General features: G+C 37.4%; 1 protein-coding gene across 3 annotated transcripts in view; it reads right to left on the reverse strand.

The window, feature by feature from the left end:
• Positions 1-26,079, reverse strand: part of VIPR2 (vasoactive intestinal peptide receptor 2) — a 65,603-nt gene that overhangs the window by 37,113 nt on the left and 2,411 nt on the right. For 2 of the 3 annotated variants that reach the window (XM_064505759.1, XM_064505757.1), the window contains exons 2-4: positions 24,797-24,899; positions 10,916-11,023; positions 4,687-4,784 (exon numbers count right to left, since the gene is read on the reverse strand). In XM_064505759.1, coding sequence (XP_064361829.1) covers positions 4,687-4,784; positions 10,916-11,023; positions 24,797-24,899 — 309 coding nt within the window. The remainder of the gene's footprint in view (positions 1-4,686; positions 4,785-10,915; positions 11,024-24,796; positions 24,900-26,079) is intronic. The other variant, XM_064505758.1, reaches the window with a different exon arrangement.

Here is a 26,079-nt window from a genome sequence, read left to right on the forward strand (position 1 = left end):
AATTTGTAAATTAAATTCCCACTTTGCTTTACAAGAGAGAATAACAGCTTATATTCAGTCCCAGTCCTTCTCACTTGAAGTCAATGGAAGAAGATTTTGTATTTATTTTATGGAATACTGGTCTCTTAATCACATCTTGTGGAAAAAGTAATGACCAAAAAATGCAGAATGTAATGTAAATAAATACAGCATGACTCACAGACACACAAGAAAAGCAGTGGTAGACGGCAGCCCTGTGTTACATTTTCTTGCGAGGGAAAGATTCAATTTAGAGTCAGGACAAACAATCCATTAGTCTGGGACAATGATCTGCTTCACAGATAGCAGTAATGCTTCTGTTTTCTAAAGGCAATTACAGACATGCAAGAGAGTGTTTGTCTGAGCCAGTCCTGACCTCACCGACTTGACTCCACTTGCCTTGGGTAGGCCGTGCAGTAGCATACCCAGGATGTTTTCTTTGACAGAGGCCTAGACTGGATGCTTCAGGAAACTGGTCAAATAGGGGAATACTTCTTCCACTGATGATGCTTCTACCAGTGCACAAGTTGCATTGGTATTATCATGTCCTTAGTATCCCTGAGGCTCTTTTTCTCCATTCCTGTGTCTTTGTATGACCCTATGTATTCAAATCACATAGCCTATAACTCATACATACTGTTTTTTTTAAGTGATCTAATAAACCTGGGGCTAATCCATGCTAAGATTAGATAATGCTGTATTAACTGACCCAGACATTATTTTAAATAAAATGGTCACAATTCAGTCCTTTACATTCTCCAGACATCTTGCATATATTGGTAATACTGACAGAGAGTCTAATACCCTCTGAGGACAGCTAGGTCTCACTTTTAGCCTGTTCAGTCTAGATAAAAGATGTCAAAATATGTCCACATGAAAGAAAAGGTTGCAATGAGGTTTACCTTAGTTAACACACCTTGACATGTTTTTCTAGCATGGTCAAACCCAGTTACTCCTTTTCCCATTGTGAAATATAGAAATATAGAAGGAAAAGAAAGACAGACTCATTTGAGTGACTGGGATGACATCTAAAACTTAATCTGTCAGGCTCTTGAAGGTTACTGGTAACTACTTACAGCAAAAAGGCTGGAAGTATTCAACAAAGATTTAAATACACATTTTGATGTGATGACAACATACAGAGTTTGTTTATGCCAATTTAAGCTCCAGTCCTGTAGTCACACCCATTTGCACCATGTGCTGGACGTGAAAGCCACAGATCTGCACTCCGTTCAGGAGACTATGCTAACACCTCTCACAGCAAGGAAAAAAGTTTATTCAGGCAGTGTCAGATTTGTCAAACGGTCCTCTACAACTGCCAACAGAAGTGCTAGAGAATACTAATGGCAGATTTAATATAACACAAAAATGTTCCATTTAAGGATGCTGTATCAGAAACTCACAGTTAATTTTAAAATGTGAAGCCAATAGTTTCCTTTAATAAAAGCTGTTAGTTGTATCATTAGATATAGAATATAGATCTAATGTTTTATCTGAGTAAAATTAGTGCAAACTGCGGAAGCAGACAAGTTTATTGATACCTTTATGATCTCAGTCAACTTTGCAGAGAAACAATGGATGACCTGCTTACAGTATCTTTAAATAAACCTTCTTGTTTCAGATCATTATCGACCTAAAAATTAGGTATCTACTAATTTAATTACCCCTTCAGTCTTTACTGACCAATCTCTTTTTATCATTTAAACTTCTCTAGAATATTCAAAACTGCTCAAAATAGATACATGTCTGTGTGTACATATATATGTATATTTTTATATATATATACACACACATTTATACCTATTTTCTATAATACATACGTAAAAAGTCCATATCTTAAAAGACAGCAAAGAAACAGGAATAAATAGTTAATTGGATCTATGATGCAAACTCATTCAGCAGTGAAAATACAGGCACTGAACTGACACTAAAGACAGTTTCTACCTACGTCTTGAACATTGTCTCTAGAAAAAAGCACACAGGAGAAAATTTAAGACTTACCATAAGAAAAGTGTTTTGCAATCTGCTCTAAAAAAACCCTAATATCCTTAGGTTTTATAGCCCCTAAGAAAACCTTATATATCATCCTCAAAGCATATTGTCACATCCCATTTTTATGTCCAAAAATATTTTGTATCCAAGTACCTTAGGATACCTTCAGCTATTTTCTTTTGAGGTCCTATCATTGAGCACTAAGACCCAAACTCAAGAAAATATCTTCCTTCTCTGTATCACTTGGCTGATGCAGAACTTCAATTATCTCCTGAAATCTCATAGCAGAATAATACTTGTACTTTTTTTATTCTTTCCATGAAGAGATGGATAGCCCACGCTATCCTGATTTCAGATTTGATTCTGATAATTTCATCCTTACTTTAACTACAAAAAATAGAAAGTAAAAGAATACTCTTATTAAATATAATATTTTCACAGGAAGAATTATCTTTTGACAAGCCAGCACTATCGTACTGAATTTCCTTTTTGACTTGTCAACTTTAAGGTCAGAAAAATTTATCGCTATGCCCACTGAAATAATCAGTTTATGATCTTTAGGCAAAGAATATTCTCTGAGCACTGACACCTTTACTCTAGAAAAGAGGATGAGGCCTTCATATCACGTTGCTTGAACTGCAATCAGTGCTTGCATTTCCCTGCAATATGCTATGCATTTACACCATGTTAGATACCTATGATATTCTGTCTTTCTGCTTTGTAGATTGGTTAAATATCATTATTTTAATACCTGCTTTCCACATTTGTCTTCTAAGTTTTATCCTAGCTGTTTTACTATTTGCTGTTTTTCAGGCTTATTCAAATCTGATTGCTGGTTCCTATTTCCAGTATCTCTCGTTTCATTCCTGCTATTACTGCAAATATAATCAACTTGCATTTCATTCTCCTCCTCCAAATTATTAATGAATATGTCAAATAAGAACAGCTTTTCTATTATTCTAGTTCCATCATCTGTCAGGTAAGTATATTCCACTACCTGAAATATTATAATTTGTTAATTTGCCTTTTTAAGACTTGGCCCGCTTTCACTGCATGTGACAATGCCTGGGTGGAATGACGGTGCGTCTCTTAAACAGTGATGTATTCATGTTCTCAAGCAGTCAGCTCATACCAATGTTTTGGAACATGTCTGCACAAAGGATGGGAAAACAAAACATTCTAACCATTTTCTTTATCATCATTTTCCAAGTACAGTAATGGCTGGGCTTCTAAATACATAAAAAACGACAATTTATGATCAAGGTCTTCATAAAATATTTATTTATAAATAAGCTGACTGCAGCTCTATAATATTATGAAATTTGTAACTGTTACTGTAATCACTAACTTTTAACGATCCTAAATGAGACTAAGCAGAATTGCACCAATTATAGTTTCCTAAATAAAATCTGTTTTTACTATAATATATACTGAAATAAACTCAAACACGTACATGGAGTTGTTCTCTTCCTTCAATAACTACAAATAATCTACAGTCTATGTACTGTTTTGACAGTCACATTTTTTCACACTTACTGATTTACACACTTACACTTGCTCTGCATTAAATACAAACTTGATTACATAACTTGGAAAAAGCCTGCTAAAAGATCAGAACCTATTACTATCTTGCTGGTTTTGCCAATATCTACCACAGTCTTTTGTGAATAGGCTTTTTACCACTAGAGCATATGTTTTAGTTCCTGATTGTTCCCATTTAGTTCCTGTTTAGTTCTTGAATAGTCGTTAATGGAGAGTCTCTGTCACAACTCATAACTAAAATACATCTCTAATAAACAGCAGGTAGGTTAACATGGTTGAGAGAAGCTTTTAGAGGGAGACAGCAAGAACGGCACGTCTCAGCTGGAATGTTACGACGTCTCTGCAAGCCAGCCAGCACTGTTCTGCCAGAGCTACTCCACATATACCACAATTCAGAAAAAGCCCAGCTGGCCAAGTATCTTTATTCATGGGAAAACTTCATCATCATGATAATGAGAGTTTTACTGACATTGTGAACTCACATTTATAAACAAACTCTTGCTCTGTTAGCCTCAGAAGGAAAACTGGTAGAAGATAGGTAAAACACATCATGGAAAAGGTGCTTCTCTCAACAAAAAGGACAAGAAATAGTTTCCACAAACTAAACAAATTCATTTTTCCATTTGTATTATATTCATATCTCGATAGCTTTTTGAAACAATTTTAATTGCTAACAAAATTTGAAGCTCAATATAAATCTTCAATAATTCCAATGACCTAAATTCATTTTATTTTACTTAGGATAACTCAGACACATACCAGCAATCAAGTAGTGTGTGTATTAATGGAGTAATATCATATTAGGATGTGTTATAATAGAACTTCTAGAAACAACACAATGCACAAAATATTCTGCACAAGTCCAATAACATTGCTATATTAGAAATGTAGATGCATTACCGCAATTACCAACTGTTTGTAGTCATCAGTTTTGAACAGTTTCTGAACTCCACATTTCTGCCTTTATCTTACATGAGATTTGCAATCCAAGCATATGGGAATCAACACTATCGCAAAAGTCTACAGATTTCCATTAATATTCATAGAATAAAATGTGTATTATTTGGAAGCAAAATATGTCTCACGGCTCTTTTGAACACCAACATCTAAATGAATAGAAAAATATTTTCCTACCTTATAGTCATCCTCATAGTCATTATATCCACAGGTGCTTAGAATGTCAGGAAAAATATCTGACCATCCATTACTCGTACAATTTTTGCTAATATTTCCTGTAAAGGAATATTTTATTATGATAACTCAGAAAGATTTTCAAGGGTCCTCAGCAATGAATCTTTAGCCAAACTAGTCATGCTCTGAAAACATGCTGTTAACATGCTGTACTTTCCAGCAGTCCTGCTAAAGCAACCCAGCTATTTCCCTTCATGTGCACTTCGTTCATATTATTTTGGCTTTTACTCCCAGCTCTGAGCTGTGTCTGCATTAAAGAAAAAGCAAAAGAAACTCAAAGCTGAAATGGCAGGCTTCTGCTTTGGTATAACAGCTATTTCTGTTATATCTGAAAAAGCCTGAAATATTTTACAGTTTTATCTAAATTACTCAGGATGGAGTCTTTCAGCTCACTCTATAAAGAGAGTAATTTGTAGCTATAGTAGTTTGATAGAAAAGTAATTTAACTGAGAGTTGTTCTAAACTCTTAGCTAAGCTTTTCTGAGAAGCTAATACCAAATGATCTGCTGGAGAGTTATTAAAGCTCTTTGGTATTATGAGGAATTAATGCTACAACAAATGTTGATATAGCTGGTTATGTACTTTAAAGGCCAAATTATGTGACAGATTGAAGAACAATGAAAACTGAAGGGACGTCCATCTATGGTGCAAACTACCATTTGAAAAAAGTACAGCTCTGCCCCACCCAGCTGAATGCCCTCTTGTGTTTTTGAGCTTGTCTTGCTCCTGGACCACTGGCTCTTACATTTTTGTCCGTACAACTTCAAAAGGAAGGTGAAGGGTTTTAGCATTTATCAAGTCCTCCTCACAAGCTGGTGAGCTAGTTTGGTGTGAGCTAGTTTGTTGTGTAGGGCAGTCTTCTAACACAAAGGAGATGTAACATGTAGGTTTAAAATGCCTCCATCTGAACATAGCCTAGAACCCATTCTTCAACTTTATGGTGAAACGGTCTAACAAAGAGACAGATCTTTCACTTTGCAGCTTTTTAAAGAAACTGTGCCTGCTAGATATCTAGACTCTAAACAGAAGTCTGGGCTTTGGACTCTAAACATATAATGGATGGCCCTGATTCAGTGCCTAAGCTCTGGAAAGAGGTGGAAACAATTTCTGCGCCTCATGCTCCCTATTCTAGCAGACACTGTGATTAGCATCATGGGCTTTTGGACCATTTTCCCTTAAGACTGTATTTGCTCTATTGCTTTGAATCACCCTGCCCATGACTAACTTAGGTACTGTAACACCTTAACTGGGGTATGTAAATATGCATGCTGAATCTCACCCTTTGAACCAATCTCTGCAACAATCGGGTCAATAGCACGTACAAGAAATTTGCAAGTACACTAGAAAGGAATTTTGAATGTTTTATTGACTTCAGAAAGAATTTTTTGGTGGAACTAAGAAAAGAAGTTGACTATTTTCTCAGGTGAGGTCACTCAGGTTGCAATCCATGATTCTACTCCTTACTACAGTGAATATGTTCTAACATTCATACAACATGGAAAAACGTCAATAGGAGAAAACTGAAGAGTTTGATGTCAGAAAAAAGAATAGTTCTTAAAATTATAATAACTTATTCTTAAAATGTTAGAGCATTAGCAACTTCCCATCACCTTTCTTACAGTAATATGGATGTCCGTGATGCTTGAATTCTATAATAACATACTGTTTGGAGTTTACCACTGGTATTCATCTGATTTAAAGATATCTGCTTTCCGTCACCCAAGAACAACTTTTAAGTGTCACAGATCAGCTTTGGCCAAGAATAACCCAGTGTGTTTATATACACTGTAAACTAAAACCTTTGTGATTTTTATCTTGCTCATTGGTTACTGGAATATGTTAGTTGTATAAAGTCTTCAGCTGAATGTTGTAAATATCCTACAAAAGGTTGACCGACAAATGACCAAATGGCCCCAGCTTATAACTAGACCTTGACCTCAAACCACAATGTCTCCTCAAACAACAGGACCACTTCTGCAGTTTGACATAGACATGACATTTTTTAAAGAAAAGGTAAGCTATTTATATGTTCTAAAGAGATTTCACTTTAAAAGTACATCAAGATTCTCTGATATAGCAGAGCATAGGAATGTGTTATCAGAACCACAAACTACATCAAAGCCAGTTTTTTTGCAAGAAAAAGACTCAGGATGCTACAGTATTTTCTTCTGTAAGTATTATAACTTAAGACAGTTCTAAGCCTTCTAACTTAAAGACAATTAGACAATGTTCTTTGGAAGACACTGGTTATTTCTACAGCATCATTCTATACAATTAAATATTTGAAATGACAACCTCTTTTAAAATCTCTAATTGAATTTGATATTTAAATATAAAACTTCACAGAGTAACTTCCTGACATCCGTATACTTACATGGTCATGTATTATACATAAACATTATATGATAATATGACTGGTTTTATGGTAACAAGCCATTTAATATAAAGTTACTAATATTCAATGGAGAATTAATTATGTGGTATGCTTAACCTATAACCTTCACAACTACAGAAGAAAGTAAGAGCCAGTTCTCCAGAAGCTGTAAAGATGGGAGGGCAACTACTTTTTAATCCACAATTTAAAATAAGCAATTGTTTTAAGAATTGATAGTATTTTAAAAATCTTGAGATGTGGAAGATTTCCATGGAAAATAAGGTAGACTAGATACTCCTGTAGTAGAATTTAAATTCCTATTAAACCCTGAAAAAATTAAAAGTACATGTCAGAAATCTGGCTAAGTAAAAGAAGAAATCAGAGTTCTTGTTTAAAGATATTTTGATAATTTCCTGCCATAAGAATCAAGCAAATTCAAAATATTCTGCATATGAATTAAATAAACGATATATTCCTGAGCAAAAACAAATTTTAAATGTGCTGAGATGCTTAGTTAAATCTTAACCCAGCCAGCCATAAGCAATGTTTGCTGTCTTCCTCTCCAAAATTATATGAAGATGAGATCACAAAAATCCTCCTAATTGAACAAACAATTCTTTCTTCCTCCCTCTCTAGCTCTGCTCCATTTCCAGCTATATAGCACCTCTAAAAAATCACCTTGTTAGTTCCACAACCAAGCAGTAAATAGGCAGCTAAGAAAAAGCCTGTATACAAAAGAAATTATAGCAAACTGTCAAAAGGAAGTGATGTTTCAGTTATGATGATGCCATCTCCAAGACTTTAATATGGGCTGGTAAGATAGAGTTGTAAGGCATTGTAAAGGGTTCAGACTTAACTTTTTATTGCAGTTGTTTTACAGGAAAACTAAAATGTTATTGAATACAAAATACTAACAGTTGCTGAAAATCAAATGTCCAAACTGCAGGGAGCATGAATGCTCTAGCTTTTGGTAAACTGACAGAAGTAGTGTGATTTAATTCAGATTTAGAATTTTTGATATTTATTGGTTTGTCTTGTCACATGACAACACTTTAAATATCTCCTTTTGAGTAATTTGAATACTTTTATAGATTCCACAAGATTTCATGAAGATTACACACACTTTCCCTTTATAAACTGTTTAGACTATCCATGATGAACTAATCAAGATTCACCAGCCCAGAGAATGAAAACCTTTGCCCATCTGTAGATTGTTTTAGTTATCTGTTTTATTTTGGAACAAGACTTAACCAGCAGTTTTGAAAATAAAGATATTTTAATATCCCAAGTTAGCATCCCTGATAAATGCAACTTTGTTCTAAAGCTCTCCAAAGAGACCTCAAAGACAGCATTAAATTCCTGTGATACACTTTGCATCCTTCACCATGGCATAAGAACATACGCAACTGAAAATAATGGGAATCATGTCCCAAATATGCTTCAAGAGTGGGATCCTCACTTAGCTTTTTACGAATACAGTGTGGACAACTACATATGAGTTAGTCACTTCAGACTCCTATGAAAATGTGCGTACGAGGCAACAAATCATCTAACCTATCTTAGATGCCTAGTTAAGAGTGAAGTGAATCACATCCCACAGACCATAAAGAGAATCTAGATAGCTAGCTCACATCAGATGTAGACATCCATATTTTGCCAGATGGCTTCCTGATGACTTCTTGCATCTCTAGAAGAAGAGTTTTAATGCTCTCAGACAAAATTTGTCTGTGCTCAAACACCTGGAGCATCCCTTTCCAGCCAACAGAGTACAGAGATTATGAAACTTTCATAACCTCACTGAGTTCTGTGGTTGTTTGTTTGCTCTTCTCATTTTCCATTAAAAAGTGTAAAATATCCTGGTTTTGTATTTTCATTCCAGTGCTGGATGGCAGTATTTTTGAATATGCGGATGTGACATGGGACAGAAAGACAAAAAGTTCAGATTTTTCCTACAAGAAGTGTTTAAATTATTCATACTGCTAATATTCTACATTTATATAAAGACCCTAAATCCTGTTTACTCATTTCAACCTCTTGAGATAATAGAATCCCAGAGATTTCCTGAGAATGCTGGCATTTTTGAATAACTCTTGAAATGTTACGGAGCCCTGTTTCTCACCTGCAGAATAGAAGAACTCTACAAAAGTAGAACTATTTTAGATCCTTAGTCAATCTCATGTCTTGGAAACCTCATAGCTTCAAATGAGACTCAAGCACTAATTGTATAAGGTATTCTTCAGTGACTGGTATTACTATGTAGAGTATTGTTCTGAACTGTTGTTCTACATGATGTGCCACTTCAGAGGAGGCTGCATTTCAATGATTGATAAAAGATTTACATGACATTTATGGAATTATTGCATGCATGTCTGCTGACAGAGTTGGTTTGCATGATGGATCTGACCCAGAAGTGGGTCTTGAAACTTCTACATTTCAGAAACCACGGCTGGTTTCCATGTTTGTCTAAGGATGTTACCTCGGTCTAGAAATGCAAGTACAGTAAGAGGAATTGCTTGTTTCTAAGAAATTTACATATTGTTTCTGCAAAGACGCAATTTGGGACCTACCACTACTCCCTGATACACTGAATGAAACTAGGTTTTCCTCCCCCCCCACCCCCAAAAGAGGAAAGTGAAAGGAAATAAGAATTTGGCTTCAGAAACGTGGAACACATTTCCCTCTGAGAAGTTCACTGAAATACACGAGATGAAAAGACTCTTTCACAGTTCACTACTACATTCCTTAGGAAACAATGTGAGTGCAAGGGACAGCCAAAGTGAACTATCAATGAAATGCTATGAGAAGCTCCAGTTTTAACTTACGGTGTAGAAGTTTCCTTCTGTTTATGAGACAGGCCTTTTCAAAAGCTGACTACAGCATCTACATTCTGCTTTTATCATTTAGGTGCACAGTATTGGCTAGCTCAGGCCAGTGGCTACAGTACCAAACTGAGAGCTTAGAAACCTGGGTTCTCTCACTTAATGTACATCTTGTGTAAATTTTATCAGCTCTTCGTGACAAAGATTTCTCACCTGAACAGTGGGGATAAGAATGTTCCTGCTGAGTTTTGAGCTGTATATGTGAAAAGCTATGTGTGCATCATCTATTTCTAAAACCCCACTGACAAGGCAAAGGGCAAAAGCAAACCACTGTATGATATACTGACAAGATGATGCAGAAGATGGTGGACTAAAACAGGTCTCCCAGCTATTTGAGACACTGGTGGGGCTCCCTTCAGGTTCCATTAAAAGGCAGCATAAAAGGTTTCATAATAATCCCCTTAAATTGCAATAGTGATAATTATGTATTTCGTATTAATGTTGGCTCAATTCTCTCACAAAAGCGAGGCTGTGCTCCCCTCCTAAGCACAGAAGGAAAAAACTGCACATTTCCCACTGGTGACTGTTAAAGATGGCAGTCAGGCTCAGCTGCCTTCAGAATTAATGTGAAAAAGGTCAAAAAGAGTAAGCTGTCTTCAGCCTTCATTAGTGTTACTGTATCAGAATAGCATCTGAACCAAAGAGTACCATATGGACAAAGACAATTATTTGGTCTTTTCATGATATATAATGAGTAACTCTGTTGATAATCTATTGGTTTAATTATTTAAAAATAAAATACAAATCTTAAACTTCAAATAAACATTTTCAACATACTATGTTAACAAATACAGAAGAGACAAAACCCAGCATTGTCCTGTTGAAATGGTATCAACTTTTTATATCAAAGTTTTTAAAAAATAAGGATACTTTGCATATATTTAAAAAGCCAGCAAAAATACAACTTAAAATAAAATACCTGGTTTGCCCGAAAAAAGGCTAAATACTTTTGGACAAGGGACAGTGACAGTCTCTCCAAGCTTAGCAGGACGCCAACAGGTGATGTTATCCCAAACTCCAACACATCCTAAAACAAAAACAGCAGTAACAGACTTGAAAGCTCAGTCTGGTCTTGATCACTTTACTGTACTTACCTTACAAAGGCTTGGTGGAAGCTTGGAGGAATAGTTCAAGAAAGATCAGACTCTTTCAAGAAAGTTGCAAAGATGGTATTTTCTATGAAAATGTTAAAGGAATCTTAACAGTCTGCTGATTAACCAGCTTCTTTTTAAGTCAGTTAATACAATTGTTTGCAAAATGTCTGATTAAAACCATGTCATGGACCATGCTAAGGAATTCGTTTTTAGACAACAAAGATAACAAATGTTTATAAGTAACTTCTGAATATTAGTATTCCATAATAGGAATAACCTTACAAGCAAGCCTGATTCTAACCACTGGCTTTGCCTATGCTGATCCCTACATAAAATGCGGCTCAAATGCAATGTCTTGTGAAATGAACATAAATCTTCCTATAGCCTGCTGTGGGCACTTGGATCAAGCATACCCTATTTGTTTAAAGGTGACGCATGCTTTTTAAGCTAAATAATTCCTTGTGAAGAGTTATGAGTACAAAGAAGTAAGGAGATATTTATATTACTAGTTATCTCAGAAAGAAACAGTGTGCAAGATTCTGGGCATTTATGTCTTCAAAACAGTGACTGACAATCTACAGTTTAAAACTGTAGTAAATGCAAAATAGATAAACAAAATTTTCATCCTACCAGTACTGTGTCTGTAACATCATCATAAAGTATAAGAGACAGTTCCTTTCAATACAGAGCATAAAACCTGTATGTAAGCATCCTTATCCTCCACTGCCTTGTATGCTGTGTCAACATTCCTGTCCTAAGAGCTATACAACAAAATCATTCTGGTTCAGTACCTTACACACCCACCCACTCTCATTTCAACTAAAAGGGTGCATATGACAATGCAAACTGGGAACCTGGTCCACAAACTCAAACAAATTTCCATTCTAAGCTCGGTCCTCTCCTGCATGCAGCCATTACCACCTACTGCTCTATTTGCTATAAATAGGATCTGCCAGGAGGTGGAAAGAATCTGAAGACAGACACTTTGCCCTTGTTAGATGACAGGAGGAACCCTTGTTCTGGTGATTCATCAGAAATTCCAGAGCATTCCCCGACATCCTGTATGTCCATGTTACCCCACTAAATGCACACCTCTGCACTAGTCACCTCAGGTTCTTGTTATTGTAAGATACAGGTCATAAAATCGCAGAATAATTCAGGTTGGAAGGGACCTTTGGTAGTCCCTGCTCAAAGCCAGGCTAACTTCAGAATTGAATCAGAATGGTCAGTGCCTTTTCCAGTCAAATTCTGAAAATCTCCAAAGATGGAGATACAATCTCTCTGGGCAACCTACTCCAGTGTTTGACTACTCTGTGAAGAATTTTACCTCACATCTAATTAGGATTTCCCTTGCTGCAGATTGCTTCCATTGCTTGTTTGTTTGTTTTTTTCTGCACACCTACAAGAAGAATCTGGCTTCATCTCTTCCGTAAGCCCGCTAGATAGATGAAGACAGCAATCAGATCCTCATTCTTCTCCAAACTGAACAAATCCAGCTCCCAGCTGATCCTCATATGTGACAGACTCCATTGCCATCAGGATGACCTCTGCAGGACTATCACTACCCAATCAATGTTTTTGCTGTCCCGAGGGGCCCAAACCAGACACAGTACTCCACTGAGACACAGTCTCACAATTGCCAAGTAGAGGCAAATAATTACCTCCCCTGCTCTACCTGCTCTGGTCTTCCTAATATAGCACAGCACATGGTTAGATCTCGGTGCACTACTGACTAATGTTTAAATTTCTGTATTTCTAAAGCGGAACCTAAATGGGTCAGAGGAATTCCACCCTAAAAATGCTTATTTCTTTCCAGGAAAGCCTGAAATTGTCAATTCTGCTGCAGAATCTAGACCATGAATATTTTTCTTTCTTTCAATGAATGAGCCCTTGCTGGCTTAATACTGTGAGACTGTAACCTTTACTCTCAGTTGCATTCTTGGAGTGATGATTCTGGTATAGATCAAGCATAAACTTCTCCACTAGTTCATCACTCCTAGGAATCTTAGTACTCAGTCTTTCTATATCTACATGTCATGGAAAGTTCTTGCTTGTCAGGGCATGTATGTCTGTGATGACATCAGTCGTACCTGTTCACCTTCTTAAGGTAACTTTTCTCTCAGATATATTGCATTATAATAGAAAGTCAGCCTTGTAATGTTGGCTCTTCTTCATTGCTGCCTAGTGTCATGTTGTTTGTCCTTCAAACCAAATGTTACATATACAAACCCCTCTATCACCAAAATTTGAAGCATATTCCAGGGAAACTACTGTAATGCCAAGCACAACCAAACAACAGTGAAACACTGCCTCTGAAAGGAGATTTTGACTGGGCATTGTCTTTTTAAATACCTGCCAGAGCTACCTTGAGGTACAAAGGATGGAAAATATTTAACATCATCCATTTCTCAAAAAAGACACTCTTTACGGTTACTGGAAAATGTCACTGTTTGTGTACTCAGTCTTTCTACATCTATGTGTCACAGAAAGTTTGCACCTTTTCATTTCATTTTCTCTCCAGTAACGTGAAGGGGTCTAATCATTTTGGTTTATTCAGTAGTTCGGTCTCCTAGACCAAGACAGCTAGCTCCTTCTTTTAGTCTTGCCTAAGACTGAGGGAGCCAGGACTGGGAACTATGAGGGGTGGCGTTCTTCCTAGCTGTGGCCCACATGCTGTTGCCACTGACAATTCACTTGCACTTTTCAGTTGTTTGGTCCCTACTTCTTGAATGAATGTGTTTTAGTTAGTGACTCAGAGCATGATACTTTTGAACTCCATAACCACTCTCTTCCTGATAATCATGTGGGGTTTGTCCTTTCTAGTGTTATCTGTCCCTACAGCTACTTCCCTCATTTCTTCAGGAATTGACTAATGAGTTTTACCTGTGCTCTATGTTTTACCTTTTTACCTTGTAATCCCTCTGGCACTTGTGACCTTTCTTTTAGCATTAGTAATGGTATCTCTGAGGTTGTGTTGGCTTGGCCATCCATATCTAATTTAAAATATAAAGTTAACATCTGAGCTAGTACCCTCTGAAGTCAATGGAACAGAACATGCTTAGGTGCTTTCTGAACTGCAGTACTGGATTAAAATCAAGTCCTACTCTCTGTGATGCAAGATCAGAGTTTATGCAAAGTAAAAGAATGTTTACCCCAGCCAGTTCAGGTCATGTTTCCTTTCCAGTTGATTTCGGGCCAGAAACAACACCAACAACCTGACATACAAGTATTCAGAAAGACAAAGAAACTATTCTCTTCATCTGCCAGCACTCAGAACCGTAGTGACAAAATGAAAATCTCTTGGCTTTGATGGATGTACTGCCTTAGCCAGCATAAATAAGTCCTGGAGTACACAAGAATAATTAGCATCCTGTGCAACTTCAGACCTTTTTAGTCCACCCTTATTTTCAATAACTACAAATGAGGGCTGAGATGAATTGTGAAAGGGTTCATGCACACCTATAAAAGCCAGTGACTTCCACAGATTTTCCCTTCTGCTCAATATACTCTCTGTAAAATGGTAATTTACTACAGTAATCTGCAAATGGTTCACAAATCTTCGAAAATTTGTGTGTCACACTACTATACGGACTGGACTAAGGCTTGGCTAAAAGCACAGCTGAACAACAATGACTCTGGGGCTCTGTTGGTATCTTTTCCACAAAAACTCCCAAAGTCTTATTCAAATTTCACTTACATAAAATAAAATATAGAAATACAGAGGTTCAAGTCCTATTTCCACCCAAATCAAGAGAGGTTCTACGGTTGCTGTCACTGAAATCAGATTTGTGTCATCAAACTACCAACTAGCAATCAGATCAACACAACCTGCATCAAATCTCAAAGTTCGCTTGTAGAAAGCAGAGTTTTTGACATCCAAAACATCACAAGTCATTCATGTTTTCTCGTGAATGCATTTTTTCCCCTCAGCTTTTCCTCAATATTTTAGGACTTCAGAAGTGTCCACTGCAGAGAAAAGGATGATATTTTTTCAGACTCCTTAAAAGCATGAAGTAATACAAAAGATGTAAGTCCACAAAAAGGCTACATTAGAATGCATCAAAAATTGTGAAACTTGAGTGGCTGTCATCAGAATTCCAAGATATGTATATTTATGGGCTTATTTATTATTTTACAGGAAATCTGAGAAAACTGCTGAAATGTCCTGGAGGTATTGATAGTCACTGAATGATTACAGTATGCCTCTGAAAACTGGTCTAGAGTTGAAAGCTGAAATGCTGGAGTTACTAAAAACTGTAACAGCTGCTAGAATTACAATTGTTAAAAAATATGCCCTTTCCTGGGCTCTCAACTTACACCTTTCCTCATTTCCCCTTCTTCCTATTACTACGTACTCTTGACAATATTGCAGTAATATATCTTTTTCTTCTCTTAGCAAAACGCACCCTTACACAGAAGTAGGATAAAAATAACATTCTTACTACACTTTCATCAATTTTTCTACTCCATCCCAACAACATATCTCTATGGTACAGCATAAGCTTAATCATACACAGTTGAAAACTAGCAGTTTCCCATCATGCACAATTGAAACTAGCAGTATTCCACTGATCTTGGAAATTCATGATGTGGCACAACTGGAGACCCAGGCGGGATTCACATGACTTCAAGCAGACACTGCTCTTTACCTACCATAGTATCTTTTCACAGTCAACAAAGATATATTCAGTATTGTCAGTGGGTTACAGAGCATGATTCACCTCATCCTAAAACACACCGAAAACAGGGCAGATTAATTGCTCCCCGCAATTGCCGGTTCTCCCCACCGACTAGAGAGGAGCCTACAGCGACTATGTCCGTTACAAATATCTGTATACTGTTGGAAAATGAAGGTGAGAAAAATCCTATGTTAAATGTGTCTCTTTCTGCTCACAGAACAATCTAGCTTGATCAATTGCTCCCACTACTTACTATCTACTACTCTGTCTAGCCATTAATTCAGTCAGTGTTAGGATTTTTGGACCATTGTCCATCACTGCCCCAGGAAAAGATTTTGTGCCATTTCATAAAAACGTTGCATTTGCTCCTGTTCTCTGGAAGTTTTACCCGTCTCGCACATATATAAACCTTATTCCTCCTGTCTCCAGAGGATATATTGAGCCACATTTAATAAGTTCTGTTGGAAAACATTTTAAATGTATTTATTTTTTTAAAATTGTTTTAGTTCTAGTAATAATTCTACTAATAATTTAAATAATAGCTTTAAAAGTTTGTTAGAAAATATTTCAGATTTTAAACAAAATTTTAATGCTCCGATCTTTATTTCATGTAGTACCTGCAATTTTCAGTATTTGTCCCATTTGAAAAAAAAAAAAAACCAGCTTCTTTTATTCTAAGTACCCAAACGTATTTTTATGTTCATTCATATCCTTCATTCATGGATTTAGTTTCTATATTTGCACCCAGTTTTAATAAATTGTCAAGCCTTGAATGTTTTTGTACTTTCACCCTGACATGTACACATATAAAATCAACTCACTTCTTCATCTGACTTGGAGCCCCAACTTTTTCTGTGCATCTCTACTGCTATACTTCTCTTTACCTCCTTCTCCACCTATCAACAATGCTATCAAAGGCAAAAGAATGGGTTCTTCATCCCAATTTCTGCAGTGTTTAGAAGGATTCTTCTGCATCCTACATGTAACTGAATCTCTTTTCAATCTCTCAATTTGCACTATTTATTTTCCCTGGTGTATCATTCCCACCATATTCACGGAAACAAACAATCTTCCCTTTGCTCACTGACTTGCTCAACAGCTTGACCACGGCTCTAACCCTCTTCCCTGATGTTCCTCCAGATGACACTGTGAATACTATTCTGCACTAGTTTACATGAGATTACTTACTTTATTTGAATGTTCTCTAACGCTTGTGATGCATTTGGAGATACTTCAGAATGAAAGGTAACAGACCATAAACTACATTGTGCTTCTCATTTTTCAGTTTACGTAAGTATTGACACCACATTCATCATCCTGCTCTCTGAGGTCCATTCCTTGAGCAGCAAGTTTGCCTACCTACATGTGTTTTTTCATCCATAAAATGTGTAACACTGGGTTTGTACTGGAAAGGTTTCACATAAACATTTTATTCATGTATTAACCTCTAGGTGGCACCTTGCATTTGGGTTTAAAAATTGCCAATTCAAAGAGAGTTTAGCACTTTTTAAACTAAGCGTGAGCGATATACAAAATAAAGTGAAAGCCCTTTGAAACTGAGTGAGGAAGTTTTCAACCAGTCCATAGTTTGTTTTTCAAACAGGGAAGCGTTTTTGATTTTTGTACTCAACTTGACAAAGCAGAAGCAACCTCACCTCTCCTGGGCAATGTCTTCCAGACTGTAGGTCTGAACAGCAGAAGATGTAATTTAGGCTGCATGAGAGTCTATGAACATATATGGGCTGAAATTCTTTCTGGACTTTTATGCTACTAACAAGAAAGGCAGGCAAAAGAGGGGGGAGAGAAATAAAGAGATAGCAAATTGGAAGCAAAGCAAACGTACTGCAGAATGGCTTAAAGTGCAGATAGCAAGAAGATGGCAACAACAATACTGCTGCTCCAAGCTACGTTGCTACAGTCATTTTCCATCTACTTTTGCCAGGGCCCTGAGCGCACTAATAGGCCTTAATGGCGCTGACCAGCCCCACAGGGGACCCCACACAATCCCTGCCCGTGGGTCCATTTAAGCTCAGACCTTCAGTTATGTTTTAAGCGCCTCTTTGTCCAGCTTCATCACAGCCATACCCTTCCCTGACCACAGGCCTCGCTGATCCTGACCCAACCTGCGGGCGACCGCCCAGCCTTGGCCCCATGGCAGTGCCCAATGCTGGAGCGGGGGCTGCCCCACTGCCCCCAGCAGCCCTGCTCCTTTGGGGTGGTCGGATAAACCCCGCGGCCAGGCCCAGCCCTGTCGCACTGGGTCTCCCTGCAGCTCCCAGCTCCCCTCCCGCAGGCGCTGCCGGCCCCTGCGGTGCCCTGACAACTCTACCCTTACTGAGTTCAAGTGGAAAGGAAAACACAGGCTGCAAAGCCGTCGACAAGGAGCTCCAGCACACCCACACAGAACTAAAGCACCGCTGCACAACTGTGCAGAGTACGCACAAGCTCTGATCGTTCAGAAATGCTGAGGAAACGCAAGCGGAAACTTTCTTTCAATTACCAATCACCAAGAGTGGCGCATTCATAGCAAGTAAGCTTTGGAAGGCTACTGTATACATCAGATTTAATTAGTTAATCGGAATGGCAAAACAAATAGACTTTATCCTATATTTACCTAAAATACTTTTTGCGGATTTTAAAAGCCAGTCCTATTAAAAGGAATGGCAAAAATACTGATACTAAGACTTCTAGGGGGATTACTGTGTTTTCCTTCAATGAAAAATTCCAGAAGAAATGCCTTATTCCCTTTTTAAAAAAGTTTCCCACCAGAAAACCAAACATCTATGAGTCTTTTTTAGAAAAAAAAAGAAAATATGATTTATGTATTTTTAGGGTACTGTAATGAAATGTGAAAGTTCCAGCTGAAAATTTTGGGTAAAAAAATTCCATCAAAAATTTCCACCAAGTAAATCAGGTTTTCCAATTACACAAAATGTTCTTTGGGGACAACAGCATTTATCTTTGTATGAATAGACAGCCCTCCAATCTTGCCATAAGAATGTAATTTTCTATGATATTGGACAGATAGTCATGGGCTTACAGTCAAAGCTGTAAGGGGTACATACCAACATCTTTGCATTGCCCCAATTTAGACATGCCCTATATTGTTCGTAAAATAATATTAAGTACCAACCTCCTGTTCATATAAAACCCATCACAAAATATTAGAAGTCTCTGCAGAGAATGAAGTTTCTAGACTGTGTGCTATTTGCTGTATTAGCTTGAACTTACTTAATGCTTTGGTATTCATTTTCAGGATTGCTGTGGTATTTGAACTTTGGATGTCACGATTGCCATGGCCAAAGCTGTCTCTACCAGGATTCAAGAGAAAGACTATATGGGGATAATATTCCCTTCCGAATCTTCCCCAAAACAAAATAAACTCCCTTATGGCCATGCAATTTCCTTTTTCAGGGCTCCAAATGCCGTTTATTGAAGACCACTGATGAATATCTACTTACCTGTTGCAGGGTAGAAATTTTAAATCTTCAGAGTTGTAGAATGTCATCTGCAGCCACACATTGCTTCCCTTCCTTCCAAAAGGGTGTGCTATTGTCACTCCTGACAGCCTTTATGATGTGAGTTTTGAAATGAGACTGATCAAGACATTTTCTTGGTCTTCACTGTTTGTTTTCTGCCAGTTAGTTTTCAGTATGCAACGATGCTTCCCATAATTCCTTTAATGTAAGGTTCTTTCTCACCCACTGCTCAGCCTCCTCAAAAGGTTAGCCATCTCATTCATTTCTGCCCTCAAATAATCATGTACAGCGTCCACCAAAGCCCAAAAGTTGTCAACACCATGGGGACAGACACAGTAGTATGGGTTTCGTTAATGATGACGATTTATTAATGAAACCCCATAAATAGACAAACATTCAAAGCAAGCTCCCCACAGCTCCTTAAATACTTGTAAAAAAATGCATGTACGAAAAAGTAGCAGCATGCCTGTACTACAGTTATGAAAGCAGCAGCACAGAGATTAGAAAAAGCTGAAGTTGTCCTCCCAAGAGCTACAGGAGCTGCATGAAAGAAAGCTTCAAGAACCCACTACCTCATTTAATTCTACATTTAACTCTACTTCAGATAAGTCTAAACAACACTTCAGTCTGAACTACTGTCTCATTTTACTGAGAAAATGGCTGCAAAAAAATCCCAAACAAATAATGATGGAACACTTTGAGGAGACTGAGCACTTCAGCTTTCCTGGGAGGATTAAGAAACCTTTGAGGAGACTGGTCCATATCCATTTTCTTTCTCACATAGCAAGAAAGAGGCTTCATCTGTCTTTATGTAATTCTCTTGCACTTCTGACGCGGAGGACAGTGATCTTCAGGTTGTCGTAGCTACACTGTCAGTCCTTCATTCATGCCATATGTGAACATATGCTTAAACACAAGATAGGGACCTCTCTCTTACTGGAAAAATAAACCTAACAACAAGGATTAGTTAGATAAACTAACTCTTGGATAACTTGCAACAGGTCTATCATTCAAATATTCATCCTGCCATTCTGAAGAGCATTCTGAAAGACGTGCTGTATTTTTCCCCAAGACCCTAAGGGTGGTGCTGGAATCACTGAGTGAAATTCTACTCACAGTGTAATTCAGGAGATCAGATTAGATAGTGACATTGGTCGCTCTTGCTTTAAATTTATGAATAAGTGAGAGTATCCTTTTGGTAGTCCTGTCTGTTTTAATTTTCTGTTACGTGCTGCATTATGAAGCTGCTCTCTGAAAGGTTTATGAAATTGTTCTGTGCAAATTCTTTCCAAAGCCATTTCTCTTTCTGTCTGTATCCCTTCCTCAAAGTTAAGATGTCATATCTAAAATTAAAAATGTTATCTGGCATATGGGTCTCACAAAAACACATTTGGAAAGCAAGAGTTGAAAAGACTGATTTAACTGTGCAGCAACACAGTTCAAAATGAATTAAAAAAAGTATTTGACTTCATTTTTTTCCATAATGAAATCTTTTTATAACTTTTTTTTTTTAACAGAAACCTGTTATAAAGTCTATCAATATATTTTCAATGGATGTGAGTTTTAAAATTTTTCACCATGAGATTTCATTTTTCATTTAAAGGTGAATGGAATGAATCAATTACTTCATAAGGTCAAATTCTAAATACCAAATAAAGACAAAAATTGGAAGTTAACTGATTTTTATGTACTTTCAACCTTTTTACTGGGAGCTTCCCCCCCCCCCTTTTTTTTGTAAGAGTACAAACCATGCAGAATCCATAAAAGATCAAATTATGTTTTCCTATATGGAACCTGAAATCCACAGCTAATACGAACAACTTAGAACGGAATTTATCTGTCCTCCAGAAATGAGAGGGCAAAAAAATCCTATCTTAGGCTTCCAGCTTATGTACAACTACATCCATATCTTAGGTGTCAAATTATAGGAGGAAGGAGGACAACAAATGTGGATGGAAATTGATGCAGTCTTCATGAAGTAAACATCTAGATTTGCTAGAAATCACTAAAGAGAGGTAGGTGCTGCCACAGATCTTTGGAGAGTGACTTTCTTCCCTAAGTTGAGTGTAATACTCTCCACTAACCAAAGAGTATGTGCTAATGTCTAAAATTACCCAAAAGTGAATAAAGCAGGAGGTCTGCATTGCTGTTTAAGAGTCTGAGTTTAGCAAATGAGTAGAATTTTGACAGACTGGGTCCTGTGCTTTTAATATATCTTTAACATTACTCAGAGGATATATACACAGTATTAATACAATGTTTCTTAGCAAAACACACTATCGCTTTGTTAAGCCATGAAGTAAGCAGGTCCTTCATGGAATTGATAGCCAATGATTTTAGGAGAACTACAGAAATTACTGAATGAAAATCCTCAGCCCATGTTATGAGGCAGCTCAGGTAAGATAACTATAACATTGGTTTATGTTGTCAAAAAATACCAAAACAGCCTTTAAACCTTTCTTTTATGTCTCCTTAGCTGATATGGAAATATTAGATTTATTCCATAAATAATTGTCTTCCAGGCCAAAGGAGAAGTTGCCTATCCCATAAGATTTGGACCCTCCATAATTCAGCAGCTATGCATGCCCATCAAGTTCTGCAGCATGACATGCACAGATGTGAAAACTTCTCAGGTGCCCACAAGTCAAAGGAAAAATTCCCACTCATTTTGACAATGGAGGCCCAAGCCTCCAGTAGACAAACTCAGTGAACCTTTATTTCCAAGTTCTGTCCAGCAACTTCCATTGGATTTCATTAGAGCTTTCGTGATGCAGGTAACACATACTGAAGTTAGTCGGAAAAGTGTGACAAGGGCTCTATAACCATCTTGCCCTTTCAGGAGAAAAAAAGAAGTAGGTTTTGTGGATTGTTTTACATTATTGTAATGAAATATCTTTCAAATGTACTAGAAGTTTTACATGTGGAGCTTAGACTTGGACTAGTTCCAACTTGCCAATTTTCATTAGTAGTTCTTCTTCATCAGCATAGTATCACTGTGACAAACTGCCTATCTCTGTTCAAAAGACTCCCTACACTTTTGAATGCACAGGGAGTTTATTGGTAAAAAAGGACACAAAGGTTTTTTTAGGACATACAAATGAGTATTTTTAACACAGGCTCATCTGGACAAGTTCTTGGTGATGCTATCCATAACATGGAGCATAGAATAAATTTTCCTAGCACATTAAACACAGTTTCTAAGATGGGTTCACTACCTCAGGGGCTTTATTCCAGTCTCCTACAAAATGGAATATTCCATTAGTTTCAGCCACACATTCAATAAATGTATAAATCCTTCCACTGCTGTTTTATCTCTACCTGCAGGACCGAATCAACAGTCTCAGACATACTGTCTCCTTCCATGACATGAAGTTCTTATAAGGCAGACTGCCTTCAGGAGGCCACTGTCTTTCAAGTGAAAGGAAGCTTTCAAGAACCTATTGACAGAACTAACTCTTTCTTTTCCCCAAAAAGCCAAAATGAAACTGGTGCCCATCACAAGCATATTCTTAGAGCAGCCCAGCATCTGGAATCACAAAACTGAATCTTGAGGCAAGCTGACTTCCAAAGCCTTAAAATCTCTAATAGTGAATTTATTGATTCAAGATTTAATTCATTAAGCATGACTAGTAATTATTTCTCCATCTGGCTTTACACTGGTATTATTTATGCAACAGCCATCTCTCTTTACCACTCATATAAATAAGAAAATCTAAATGTAGATGAATTATTCCAGTAAGATTTTGCTTGGAAGAGATATTCATGCAAATGATTCACTGTTATTATAATTTTTCTAATTACTGATCTGCATTAACCAAAAGGAGAAATTATAGTAAAATATAAACTCCTGATGATCCTTTTAATTATTTTATTGTAGACAAATTGATATTGAAGTATGCACTGAGGAAGCTACACATTCAAATCAAGAAGAGAGATGGAGAAAGGATCATGAGTTGAGTCTCATGTTTATGCTTAAGGGCCACTGCAGATGGCAGGTCCTTGGGGGACCATAATCTTTTTCAGAAGCACATTCTAAAAAGACTGAATATGGAAAAAGACACATCCTATGTATCACCTAGCCAGCCAAGGAAATAACTGCACCGCAGGAGCTGTAGTCCTCCAAGGAGCCCAGTTATTTTGATATAATAAGTACCAGGACTACAATACCAAAATGCAGGACATTGATGAGATTTATGGCTTTGAAGAACTAATTTGAAATTAAGTATTTCCAGCTACTTTGAAAGGATTTTGACAATGGAAGTTAAAGATTAGTTTTAGTTGCATCATTATTTTGTTAAAATCAAAAATTTATTTTAAACTGAAAAATTTAAAGTTGCCTTTATAAATATTTTTAACATCTAAAATTTCTTTCCCATTTTTTCTAAGTCTCTCTGGAAGCCCACTCTTTCTCTTCACTGTTATACATGTTACCAGAGGAGTACTGGGCAGGTAGCATATGCAAGCACTTCAAAAAGCACTTCTGCCTTTTCACCAGTAGGGGCAGAGAGAGTGCTTTTTGCTCACAAGTGTTGGCATATGGTTTACAAAAGAAAATTACAAGGTATTGACACCTTCAACACTAAAAATAATAAAATTTAATAAATACATACTTCCAACTTTCCTACTAAGCCTAAGACTTTTACTAAATTCTGGCTCAAGGCTGGTATCCTAGCTACTTTAATATTATGGATTTGCTTTTCATTTGCCTTTCTGGATCTATCTATTGCCTTCACACTTTGCTTGCGGAAAAAATAGCCGTGTCAGCAGCATCAATTTCCAGGGAAAATGTCGTCCTTTTTTGTTTGTTTTCTGATAGTCTTATGTTCTACTCACAAGATACTGTAGCAAGAAAATCTAGCAAGAGCTAAAAAAACAAAAAACAACCACACACACCACCCAAAGGCTACTTTTTCCTCTCCCTTCTTTCCTCTCTTAAATTATGATTGACCATATCTGTATGTATCTGTCTATCTAAACAAAAAATGAAAACAAAGTAACACAGTAAATTTGTTTTTCAACTGTAACACTACTGTCCAATTTTGGTTTCACGTGAGCTTATGGACTTCTGAGGGCGAGTCTGATCTTCTGCCTAAAACATCTTCTCCCCTGGAAACCCAGAGATCATTCTCACCACTTTTGAGAGCAGCATTTTACTTTCAGCCAGAGTCAGAGAGAGACACTTGGATCCAAGGCTTTTGGTCCCTTTGGTGTTTCCCTGCCCTCTTGCTCAGATACGTTCTTTGTGCTGTCCCCATCATCCCAAGCCTGCCTCTCTGCCTGTGAAAAAGTACGGACAGCAACAGCCTAAAACATGCGTGCGTATTTGCTCCCACCTAGTGTCCCACACAGCATGCCTAGCCCAGCACACCTCCCACCCCTTGCTACAGCTGTACCTTTAACACAAAGACAGCCTGAATCCTAAAATAAATAAAAATTTTAAGCACAGTACAGAAAAACTTGGCAACTGTAGCTGAGCCAGCAAAGAAGGAAACGGGAGAAAACCTCCATTACTGCAATTGTCTCCACAGTACAGCTTATCTTTTCTTACCTCTGTAGTCCACTGGTTTGGCATTCTTTAGGAGCTCCATGCACCTCATTTCCTCCTTATGAATCTCCAGCTGAAATCTGCATTCTGGATGGACGCCATTCACCTGTTCCAAGTTAACAAATACACCATGGTGTGGAAGCGCTAATTAAAATGTTTTATGAAGGATACAGCTACCTGTAATGAAAACCACAACTTCAACCGGTACTATTTTTGCCCAACTACACGCTAGGCATTTTACAGACAGAGTCATTGCCCATTTTAACTTCTCGCATGTTGACTTTTCAAAACAAAATGTTAAAATAATGCATTACCATAAAAAGCACCCTCACTGCCTCCTTCTTGGAGCATTCCAAAGCCAACTGTCATTAACAAGAGAATTCCTAACCTCCTAGTGAATTCACCAACAGGGTTTACTGAGACCTTTTTCCTCTGGAAAAACAGTGAGTTAATCTGCACTCTGTAATAGCAAGACTGAAGCAAGAAAGCAAACGTATTTGCTTTTTTGCATTTGTATTAAGTTAGCAAAGCTGAAAGTTTAATATGAATCACAGAATGTGAAAACTGACCAGATTGTGTTCTCTTTGACATGGTAAATTTTGCTTTTCTTCCCTTTTTCCCAATGTACATTTTAATCTCCTAAAGGCCCCAGAGCTTGACTATTTGATTTGAGCAAGTGCTACACAGCGGAAATAAAATACATTCTTTTAAAACGAAAACACTACAGGTTTTACTTGCTTACAGTCCTGTCATCAGTTCTGCTCAGGTTTTCAGGAAGGCTTTTCTCTGTCCATGAGAAGGGACAGGGATGTGGCAGGTATGGGGAGAGAGACACGACACAGGGAAGTCGCACTGAAGCTGACTGAGCCCAACAGGAGAGCACAGGGAGCTCACAAGAGACTATATGGGAGAAACGACTGAGCAAGAAGATGACAAATGTGCAAGTGTGAATGTCACGGGATCTAAAGGGATAGTGAGACTAGCCCAAATAAAACAAGAACATAATGAAATATGATGTGAATATGCTGTGCTTCAGTCATCTGTGCACTTCTTAGTTACGAAAAGAGTGGTTTCTCTCTTTCTCTCAAAGCTTCTTTCCCCTCTCTCTCGCGCGCGCTTTTTCTGGGAGAGACTTAATAGCAGAATCTTGTAATAGCCTCTAATTTGTGAGACATTATTTTTCCAAAATGACAATACTTAAGCTATAATTCAGACCCCAGAACCTACAACCCAGGGCGAGGACTGAGCACCCGGTTATGCTGTAGTCTCCTTGCAGGCAAGCTACT

The sequence above is a fragment of the Dromaius novaehollandiae genome, chromosome 2 (assembly GCF_036370855.1).
Source record: "Dromaius novaehollandiae isolate bDroNov1 chromosome 2, bDroNov1.hap1, whole genome shotgun sequence".
In the NCBI taxonomy this organism is placed as follows: domain Eukaryota; kingdom Metazoa; phylum Chordata; class Aves; order Casuariiformes; family Dromaiidae; genus Dromaius; species Dromaius novaehollandiae.